General features: G+C 34.3%; 1 protein-coding gene across 1 annotated transcript; it reads left to right on the top strand.

Moving 5' to 3' along the window:
• The first annotated feature begins 213 nt into the window (after positions 1-213).
• On the top strand, positions 214-1413 carry LOC112510340 (protein BRASSINAZOLE-RESISTANT 1). The gene is made up of 2 exons (XM_025115734.1): positions 214-471; positions 639-1413. The coding sequence occupies exons 1-2, from the start codon at positions 214-216 to the stop codon at positions 1296-1298; spliced, it is 918 nt and encodes a 305-aa protein (XP_024971502.1). The 3' UTR covers positions 1299-1413.
• The last annotated feature ends 10652 nt before the right edge of the window (positions 1414-12065 follow it).

Here is a 12065-nt window from a genome sequence, read left to right as displayed (position 1 = left end):
AACCATAAACAATAACACACAGATTCTTCCAGATACAGGGTTGGGGAGAAGCAAATTCCTTGTGACTACTGCGTGAAACACACACACTTTCTTCCCCCTGACGCCCACAATCAACACACATATATATATATATACACACATTATATATATATCTATACATATACACAGAGAGAAAGAGAGAGAAGAGAGAGAGAGAGAGGGGTGTCTGAAATGATGAGGGAAGGAGGGTCATCATCGGTGAGTGCGGCGGTGGAAGGAGGAGGAGGGAGGAGGAAGCCGTCGTGGAGAGAGAAAGAGAATAATCGTCGGAGAGAGAGACGGCGGAGAGCTATTGCAGCCAATATCTATAATGGCTTGAGAACACAGGGGAATTACAATTTGCCCAAACATTGTGATAATAATGAGGTTTTGAAGGCTGTTTGTAAGGAAGCTGGTTGGGTTGTTCTTCCTGATGGCACCACCTTTCGCAAGGTATCATTTCATCTTCTAAATCTATGGCTTTGATTCTGTTCTTCTTTAATTTGGGAAATTTCTCAAGTGGGTGTTGCTTCTCTTTTGATATTTCTTCCACAATCATGGATTTTGGGGTTTTAATTTGGAGATCTGCCATTTTTTTGTTCTTGAAATCATCATGACAGGGTTCCAAGCCACCACTAGCTTCCATTGAAACCTGCAACACATCAACCACCACCACCAACACCACCCCATCTTCTTCCCAGAAACCAAGCCCAATTCCTTCATATCAATGCAGCCCATCATCATCATCTTTCCCAAGCCCATCCAACTCCTTTGCGTATGCGATTCCATCGTCACTCCCTTCTCTGCGAATCTCAAACAGTGCCCCTGTCACCCCACCTCTCTCCTCTCCAACTTCAAAGTTTCCCAAAGACAATAATCTCAACTGGGAATCATTCAGCAAGCAATCCATTTCATCATTCAACCTGCCGTTTTTCGCGTCTTCAGCTCCTACAAGTCCAACCAGGTACCAGCGGATCATGCCTGCAACTATACCAGAGTGTGATGAATCTGATTGCTCCACCATTGGTTCGTGTCAGTGGATGAGGTTCAAGAACTATGAGCCGATGATGATGATGATGAACCCCAACTCGCCCACGTTCAACCTGGTGAAACCGATGGCTCCGGTGGCTGCAACCATGGACGCAGGCTCAGAGAAGGGGAAAGGGATGGAATTTGAGTTTGAGAATGGAGGAGTGAAGGCATGGGAAGGGGAGAGGATTCATGATGTGGGATTGGATGATTTGGAGCTCACTCTTGGAAGTGGGATTGCTAAAACATGACGATGTTGTTGTGTGTTGATGATTGCTCCTTTTTACAGTTCTTAAAAAGATTTTAGAGGTTAGGACACCAGTTGAGTTGTGTTGAAGATGCACATGAAAATGAGTTAGAGTTTATGAGATTTGCTTTGAATCTTTGTTTTTTTATCCAGTGACTGCAGACCCATTTTACATTTGTGAGCAAGACTGGATCTTTTCGACAAAAGAATCAATGGATGTTGTGTTTTTGTCAAGATTCTCTCTCTTATAATTTGTTGCTCTAATTGGCTCATTTTAAAAGGGATGTTCTTATTGCATTCAAAGCTTGGACCTTGATTCATTTAGAGAAAATTTGTTGCTCTATCATCTAAGTTTTTTATATATACATATTTTCAATCTATTCATATCTTTATATAACTCATTTGTATATATGTTTAGTAACTATGAACATATATATATGTAAATTGAGAAAATTAACTGAATGTGATATACGTAAGAAATATGGATAAATTGTATCAAATGGTTGATGATGAAAAAGAAATTATGAGTAGAGAAATAACATATTTAAGGTTAGAAGAATATTTTAATGTACCAAAGTATTAACCCGACCAACCCGTTCAAGGTTAGAAGAATATTTTAATGTACCAAAGTATTAATCCGACCAACCCGTACGGGTTGGGTTGGGTTGGGTTGGGTTGGGTTGCACTTTGGTTTTAGTTGGGTTGGGTTAATATTTTTCAAACCACAAGCATTGGGTTATTCAAATGTCTTCAACCCGATCAAATCAACCCATAAGCACCCATACCTCAGAGGGTCTTTGCACTTTGACTAATCCCAAGGGTCCCTGTAGAACAAATTGGAAAATCTCCAATGATCTTAGTTCTCCAAAATTAAGAGTAAAAAAGCAAAACCTCCAAAAAAAAGTTTACATTCAAATCCAACATATTTTTTATTTTAGATATTAAAATATTCAATATATTTAATTAAATACTATTTCTCTTTTCTAGACATTTAATTTAAAATACTCATTGGTGGAAAAGATAAAATATCATTTTTCACTCTTAATCAATCATTTTTTGGGGTTTTTCCAAATTTGGAGAATCTTACGTTTCTCTATGTTGGAAAAACGACATTGTTTGGGTCATTAAAAACCAATTCTGCCAAATAACCCCTAATAGAATAGTGTGAGGTATCCAGTATAACCGCTAATGCGTAACACATTGAGTTGGGCAGCTTTCTTTGAGCAGATAGCTTTGCATACTAAACTTGCGGGGGCTTATGTTGTTGGTTAGTTTCTCGGATGAATTCCAAAGACTTGTTTTTAAGTCGAGGCATAAATTATCAAGAGCAAGAAGAGAGGATATCATTTATCATGTTGCAGCTTTCATGAGGAGACCCCGACATCAAGTGCAAGAATCGTTGTCGAAGGGCTGGGGCATAGGTATAAGTGTTGGAGCATAGTGATAGAGGGATTCAATTCCTTTGTGGGGCTTGTCGCGTAACGGATACAGTTAGGAACCTATGCCTGCACGGTAGAACCAAGACTTCCCCGTGGCATTGCCTTTGATTATGGGTTTAGATTCCTTGGCTTGGACAGGGCATTTAGTACATATCTCTATTCCTGCATCTGAGTCTTGTCATGATCGTGCACTCTTCTAACTTTCGGACATTCTTGCTGGCTTGACTTCTTGACTTAGAGCTTTTTCTGCAGGATGCTCTTTTGTGCTACAATGGACTGTTTTATTCTTTAGTTAAAGCAAAAAATCATTAAAACCCAATGCACGAAAAGGCACGCCATAGCAAGATGTGTCTTCGTTGTTACAATAAAATCCGTAACGTTTGTATAAGGTGTGGTTCAAGACACGACGCCTTGAGACGCGACTTTTTCATAGTTTTAATTTGAGGTTTTATATTTTTACAAACATAATTAATTACATCACTCACAGATTCTTGGATTCATATATGCCAAAGACTCATAGTTAAAACATGTAAAACATTTCCAAGTTATATTTTGAATATTTTATCATAAACTTTTTATGTAATACTAGTTAATTTATATCATTATATTATTAAAAAATAAATAGAAAACATATATATATATATATATATATATACACACACATAAAATTATACGAATTGTAAGACCCCATGATCCATATTTGCATATAATCATGTATTTCATATATCAAAAAATACATATATATATACACACACATAAAATTATACGAATTGTAAGACCCCATGATCCATATTTGCATATAATCATGTATTTCATATATCAAAAAATACAAATACACATTCGATCCCAAATATATATATATACAAACACTACATTATAAAAATAGCTACCAAATTTTTCCACAAAATCTCTATACAAAACTTGTACTCATAGATAGAATGCAGGTACAAGTAACAACACATTATCCCAAAAGCAATAACCAGACAATCATATATTTCTTCATAAATTTCCCTTTCTCTTATCAACTGATTGCCTGACCTGTAACGCACATTTTAAAACACCAAAATGAGGGTTAGACCTTGAGATCTAGTGAAAAATCTCTTTTATGCAATTACAGGGTGAATATCACCAAAACCCTTTTATAAAACTCATATTTGAAATAAATAACAAATATATAATGTTTTGACAACACAAACCTCTTTTGCCACATCAAACCACAAAATACACATTTATCGCATAACACATGATGCTCAATGCTTTAAAACAAACCATAATTTCCTCATAACACCTTGGATGAGACGACCCCATTTCCTCGCAACACTCTGGTGCGGGAACCCATCTCATTGCAGCATACTGGGTGAGACTACCTCATTTCCTCGCAACACGTTGGTACGGGAACCCATTCCATCATAACACATTGGTGCAATCACAACACATTTCATCGCATCAATGCTCGGAAGCAAGACCAACCAAAGCCTCTTTGGTCCTTAAGGACCAAAGCCCCTCTGGACTCACAACCAAAAGCAAGGCCACCCACTAAGTCTGGAAGAGTAATTAGAGCCTCTGGTTTTAAAAACCAGAGCATCTGTTCCACAAGTATTTAGAGCCAGAGCCCCTCTGGTTGAACTATGCTCTGGACGTTAAGTGACAATTATGAAGACGAAGTCTGAAAATGAATTAGTCCAAGAGGACTTGGTCATAAAGTTTCATAGAACCAAGAGCTCGAATACAGAGCTCAGACACAGAGCTCGGACCAAGAGCTCGAACACAAAGGTATGAAGACCGAAGTCTTTCTCACAAATAGTCAAGTACTCGGATACAGAGCTCAACTCCTAAACAAAAATCCTCTACATAGTATATGCAGAGCCTCTAGGTCTCATACTTAGCCCATCTGTGTGAAGGTTTCACGGCTCATCTTACAAGCGTTACAAGGTTCAAATGAATAATCAAAAGCAAAGCCATTTCAAAAACCAGACCAACCAGAGTCCCTCTAGTCATCGAGAGCCCCTATAGTCCTTAAAAAAATAACAAGTTTTATTAAAGCAAATTGGACCAAAAATGGAAGTCTGGAGACTTATCATCAGAGATTTGAAAAAGAATACTTCAGAGTTTGGGTAGGCTAAGTCTGAAAAAGAAGACTTCAGACTTCGGGTGAGCTAAGTCTGAAAATGAATACTTTAGACTTATTCTTCAGAGTTTCACTTCAAAATTATTCAAATACACCATATCTTGAAAAATACTCCATGGGTAAAACTTGCATCATACAGAGCAGGATTAGCCAAAGTAAGGCCATCAGGCCAACTAGAGCAAGGGTCAACCAGTAGTAAGGGTCAACCGAAAGTAAAGTTCAACCACAGGCCTCCTGGTCTTACCAACCACAGGCCTCCTGGTCTTACCAACCAGAGCCCCTCTGGTTTTAAAACGAGTTCCCACCTTATCAAAACAACTAAAAGTAAAGCCAATCCAAAAGCATGGCCAACCCAAAAGCACATCTGGACAACCAGAGCCTCTGGTTTGACTATCCAGGGCCTCTGGGTCAAGAATAATGTTTAAAACACTTGAAAAGAATTTGGATTTCAAATACAACCAGAGACCCTCTAGTTAAACATGAAGACAGAGCCCATTTGGTTCCTCAACAACTGTTCACTTATCAAAACCACCACTTATCACATCAATAAGATGCAACAACCTTAAGTCCTCGCATCGTACAAAAGTGATAACTCAATGTCATCACATCACAAGGATGCGATAACAACAACTTCTCATCTCAACACGCAGATTTCACAACTCATGATTATGTCACTCTTATCCTAATATACGGCTCTCCTTAATATGCCACCCTCATCCCAGTATACGACTCTCTTTGATATGCCACACTTATCCCAGTATACGACTCTCCTTAATATGTCACCCTTATTTCCACACTTGATATAATCATGATAAAAATCCACCTTTTTGCCAATAATGGCATCCAATGTTTTATTTCAAAATTCATATAAAGAACCATGCAGTTCTTATACCTAGTTTCCAAACAAAAAAAGCTTTAAACAAAAACCCACCATCATGCTAAAGTTAGCATCCATAAACAGTTTTATCATCAATCCTATGTAAGAACCATACGACTCAAATTTCAAATACCAAATACGAAAAGCTTCTAAAGTAAAGCGTACAATTAAAAACTTACCTTGATTCACAAAGAAACAAATAACAACAACAAAGATTAAAGAAGAAATCACATAAATCAGCTTCTACTTCTCCCCCATTTTTGGTTTATTTTTCTCTCGAACTCTAGAACTCACAGAAACTTTTCTTTCTTTTTCTCCACGACAATCAATGAGATAAGATAAAATATCTTATACTCCTTGTAACCAAAGCTTAAGGTGGTAGAGGTTTTTAAAACATTTAAACACACTCTCCATGAGATAACACAAATATGTCATAAAACAAATATAAACCATAAGAGGCAGTGAGGGAATTTAAAATCATTTAAGCATTTAAGCACTCAAACAAATTAAACCCCTCAACTTACCACCATTATTTAAAATCAACCCTCAAGTTTGCAACCGAAAAACACGATTATCACACGAATGACATACAAATTTACCGTCTTATTTCACATCTTAAAAAAAACGTCGCATCATCGTCATGACATGTAAGACTTAAAACTTGAGCTCTCTAACAAATCATATCTTACGTCATTTTAAACCTCGCTAAAACTTCAATTTTATTTATTCTAAAAAGTTTTGTTAGAGATGCTTTTATGTTAGACTTGGAGTTAAAAGCTTCAGCTCAAGAGCTTTACTTCTGAGGAATTATCATCTCTAATAATTATATTATTTTAAAAAAAAATTAAAGATTTGAAAAAGATTTACTTAAAATAAATATATTAAATTCTTTTCAAAAATAGAAATTAAAAATATTATAATATATTGGTTAGAGATGTATTAATTCGGTGAGGCTTTGCTCCGAGTCTCCAATTGGTAGGCTCGGCTCGGCTCATGTGTTGTTTGGTAGAGTCTATAAAATCAAGTTTGGCAAATCGGAATATAAATGATTACACATTATCTAATTTTCAGTAAATTACACATTTAGTACTCGTAGTTTACATAAAATCATACTTTATATCCCTAAATTAAAATAATTGTGAAAAACGTCTTTATGGTCTACATTTTTATACTACTTTGGTCCTGTTATCCTAACACTGTTAAAAGGATATATTAAGTAGGTTAATTAGAGGGGCGTTGTAGTTATTTTACTCTTATGTTTGATTTTCTATTAAAAACTTAAAAAATATATTATATTATAATTTAATATATATGGATATATATTACGAGAAGTTTTACTTTGCAAATCACGTTATTTATACAAACCGTACAAATCTCATTCAATCAATCATAATTTTTCATTTTGTTCATTTTTTTTTTGTAATTATGAGAGGTTGATTAATCATTTTTATTGTGGAGGGTGTTAATTATGGATATTATCATCTTCGTTATTTAAATTTTAGAGAAATACATGAAACAGTTACATTAAAATTTCATTAAGTATTATTGAAATAACTTCATAACCAAATATAAAACAACTTCATCAAAAAAAAAGTATTATATGAAACAATTTCACATGATTAAACAATTTCATGAAAAAATTTCATAAGATTAAACAAAAATATCGCCGGATGGGGGTAGTTTGCACGGTTTATACAAATTGGGTGGTTTGCATTTGATCGCTCCTCTATGTATTATTTCCTATTTTTGCTGGTGAAATCGGCCTCCCGTCACTCACCGGTTGCTCCCCTCACCACCACCATGGCCTCTTTCTTTTCTACGGTGAAACCACCACCGTGGCGGTTGTTGAGAATTTGAAAAACAATAAGAGACAAATAAGAGGTTGATTTATCTCTTATCAGATAAGAAGAAAATAAAACACAAATAACTCTTAAAAATTAGAAAAAACAAACAGTTTGAATGGCCTTGCCTCTTAACGAATCAGACATAATGGGCTGATAAGAGGTTTTTTATGAAAAACAAACAAGCCCCCAAGTGATTTGATGTGTTCTTGATTTAGGTTCATGTTATTTTGTGGTTTTGATCAAGTTATTCAGATGAAATTTGGGGTTTTATTAAGATTTATTGATGAATTTTTCTCCATATTGTTATCAGTTTTATGTATTGTAGTTTTATGATGATGGTAACGGTGGGTGGTGGTGGTCGATGGTAGGTGTGTGCATATATAAATGCTATGTAATGGTGGTGGTGGTGGAAACGTGAGGTGTTGTGGCGGTGGAGTTCACCGGCGATTGCGAAGGGTTGTTTTATTTGGTGGACGATGGAGATAAAGATTTGGTGAACGGTGGACGATGGAGGTGGAGTTTGCCAACGGTTATGGTCAAAAGAGATGGATGGGACGATAGCGGTGGAATTTGTACCCAGAATTTTTTTGAAACGGTGGCACCATTTGACCATAAGAAAAAAAATATAGGAAATGTTTTTCAAACGGTGGCATCGTTTGACTAAGAAAATGACACTAACATGATTAGGACTTGGGTGTGGGGTAGAATAAAAGCCTTGAAAACCAACTCTACCAAATAAAATTTGTTCTCATTGTAGTTTCAAAATACATTCGGTGGCACACAACAAATTAATACGGTTGCACCGTTCACGAAACCTAAATTTTTTACCCTTCGGCGGAGAAACGATACGGTGGCACGTGCCACCCATGGCACCTATGTAGGTCCGCCTATGCCGGAAGAGATGGATGAGAGGCAGTGTGTCCAGGTTATAAATTTATATAAAAAATTAAAAACTAGAATCAAAATTAAAATAATAATAATAATAATAATAATAATAATAATAAATATTATACATTTCTTTTAATTAAAAATAAGGAATATGAGTAAAATGACTAACGTACCCCCTCCATTAACCTACTTAACAGAATCATCTAATGGTGTTAGGATAAAGAGACTAAAGGCGTATGAAAATGTAAACAATAAGGACGTTTTCCATAATTATGTCAATTTAAAGACATATTATATACTGCTTGGTGTGTAGGGGGCATTTTTGAAAGAAAAAAAAACAAATTTGAAGATGTGACCCTTTTGATATGATGACGGTTGATGGTTTAGCACTGGTTGATGCTTAGTGCATAAGAGCCAACCTAGCCACTCTTTAATTTGACTTTTATTCTGTTATTTTTCCTTTCTCATATATATACATATACACACACACTATATACTATATTATAAATATTTGACAAAAATTCTTAAATATCATTTTTATGATTGAAGTATTGTTTATTGATACATATTATTTAAAATTCAAGATTACAAGTAAATTATGCGTAAATACTTATTAGAACTCAATGTTTGAACGCATGCAACTAACTGCAGATAAACATAATCAAATAGATGATAAACATCTCATTTTAAATATAACAAAACTAAAATATATTTAGGATAATTATCGAATTCTAACAAAATATTTCATTATTATATTTATAAAAAATTATATTATTAAACCTAAATTAAATTATAATAAAAAAATAAATTAAATAAATTACACAAAAAAGAGAAATTTTAAGTAGTTACTTTGGTACTAATATCTAAATATTTTTTAAAAATTTTATGATATATTTATATTTATATTTTATTCAAAAATAAAAAACATTATTTTTTCTCAAAACCACATAAAACTGTATTATAACATCGACTAAGACAAAAAACAAAATGAAACATTAAAATCGAGATACATTTCGCTGTATTGCACGAGTACCCTTGTAGTATATATGTATATATTATATTATATATATTATATTATATATATTATATATGTATGTATATATTATATATATATATATGTATATGTGTTATATATATGTATATATATTATATATATGTGTATATATATATATATATGGAGGTTCAAACGAAAACACTTCCATTTTATGAGAACGCGAGGACACCCTTATCACATGTGATAATACGCGTGAGAGGACCTGGTGGTATGCGGACGATGTGTTCTACGACTTAGACTGAGCCAAATGTTGTCTGTGTCTATGATTTAGCATCACATGTGATGGTCTTGATGGATTATAGTATCATATCAACAACATCTTTATCACATGTGATAATACATGTGTGTGTTGGGGGGGAAGGGGGCTTAGTGGTGTAAGGGCGACTTGGCCCGCAACCAAGTTCGTGCCGAAAATCGCCGCATCTTTGATTTAGTATCACATGTGATTGTCTATAGTAAAAAAGTGTTCTTGCGTTCTCGTAAAATTAAAGAGTTCTCGTTTGAACGCTTCCCTATATATATATATATATATATATATATATATATATAGGCATAAAGGAAAAATGACAAAATAGAAGTCAAACTAAGGGGCGGCTAAGTGGGCCCCTTACGCACTAAGCACCAACGGGTGCTAAACCATCAACCATCGTCATATCAAAGGGGTCACATCATCAGATTTGAAAATATTTTCTTTTGCAAGAAAAGTCCCTCTACGCACCAAACAGTGTGTAGTGCTAAATGAGGGGCCATTTTTTGAAATATAATTTTTTATAGGTTATTTTTGTAATTTAAATTTTTTAGAGAATTAATTTAGTTAAGATCCCCACCTTACTACCTAAAGTTAGGGGTTGTTCGTTAGGAGCTTAATGGGATGTATAAATGATATAGTTTATTCGCACAACTATATTCATTTGTTCGATACGGGCTTATTCGTCCAACCATGGGCTAAATCGCTCAGCTAGGAAAGTGATGTCCTTTGTACTCAATCCTTTATTAAGCCATTTGTTCCCATTTTACCCTTTCCCTCTTTTTCCCTTTCACTTCCATGCCCTTTTCGATGGGGTAGCGATGAGGGGTCATGAGAGAAGGGAGGGAGTTAGGCTAGTGGAGAGTGAGATAGAGATTTCGACGAAAGATGATTCGGGGTGAGAGAGAGATTCCTCGAGAGGGTGACTGGGAGTTTTAGTTGTCGGCTTGGTGTGGGAGAGAGGAGAGTAGGTGAGTGGGGGTAACCGAATTGGGAGGCAAGCCGAAAAGAGGGCAGGCGAGAGAGAGAGAGAGAGAGAGAGAGAGAGAGAGAGAGAGAAATCGGTGAGCGAGATAGAGAGAGTTCGCGGAGGCAAAGGCCGAGTAGGGGGAACCGAGAAGATATTGGATAGGGGGCGTGAGATTGAGACGATGAATAGAGTGTCGGGGTGAGCACCCGACCACCATATGATCTCCCTTTGTCGCTGTAACTCCTCTCCCCCCTTCTCCCCTTTGCAAACATCAACAACATCTCCAAACATCAACAACATCCCCTTTGCCCACCAGTTGCCTTCTATTAGGTTTCAAGAATTTTGTTTTCTTCAAGTCTAATATCAATAAATTTATAACTTTTATAATTAAAATTCATTTACTCAATATTTTTATCAAACACTACAAAAATATAGACCGGTGGTAAAATGGTCATTTCTGATATTCAAATGGTTTATTCAGCATGACAATTGAACAACAACTTATCGGTTATCATACAAACATCTTTATCCATACATGTTTTAATAGAAAACAAACTGAATAGCTCCTTAGTCTCGTTACTATAATAGTAATTTTGAAACTAATAATGAATTATTTTTCTTTTTAAACAAAAATAAATTAATTAATTATAAAACAAAAATCATATGGAAGATAATATTTATACTATATTATAAAATATTAAAAAAAATTCTTAATCTTTTTGGCATTTCAAGAATATTATTCTTATATTACTCATTTTACAAACAATAATAATGGAATTTTGAAAGACTTGAAAACCTATTTTATCCCTTCAAGTTTCGTGGGCTCACCTAAAAACGAGTAAATATTATTAATTAAAAATGGACCATCTCTCAATTTAAAAACTATATTATTTTATACTAGAAGCGTATTCATGCAATGCAACGAGATATATCATGATTTTAATATTTCATTTTATTCTTTATCTCAGTCGATCTTAAAATATGGCTTTATGTGATTTTGAGAAAGCAATAATGTTTTTATTTTTAAATAAAATATATGTTTGAAGATATCATAAAAATTTGACAAAAATATATCGAAATTAATATCAAATTAACTATTTAAAATTCCTCATTTTTTGTGTAATTTTTTAATTCAATTTTTTTTATAATTTAATTTATGTACAATTGTACAATAACGAAGTAATTTATATTTGGTTTAATAATATAATTTTTTTTATAAAGATAATAATTTATTTTGTTGGAACTCGATAATTATTCTAATTATATTTTAGATTTTTTATATTTTAAAATGAGATGTTCATCCTCTATTTGATTATGTTTATCC

The sequence above is a fragment of the Cynara cardunculus genome (assembly GCF_001531365.2).
Source record: "Cynara cardunculus var. scolymus isolate 2C chromosome LG 3, CcrdV1, whole genome shotgun sequence".
In the NCBI taxonomy this organism is placed as follows: domain Eukaryota; kingdom Viridiplantae; phylum Streptophyta; class Magnoliopsida; order Asterales; family Asteraceae; genus Cynara; species Cynara cardunculus.
The sequence above is the reverse complement of the archived record's forward strand: the minus strand, read 5'-3'. Positions and strand labels throughout refer to the sequence as shown.

Coding starts and splice junctions, on each gene's coding strand:
- LOC112510340 (XM_025115734.1), top strand. CDS start 214: ATGAGGGAAGGAGGGTCATCATCGGTGAGTGCGGCGGTGGAAGGAGGA. Junction 472..638: donor ATGGCACCACCTTTCGCAAG/GTATCATTTCAT, acceptor TCATCATGACAG/GGTTCCAAGCCACCACTAGC.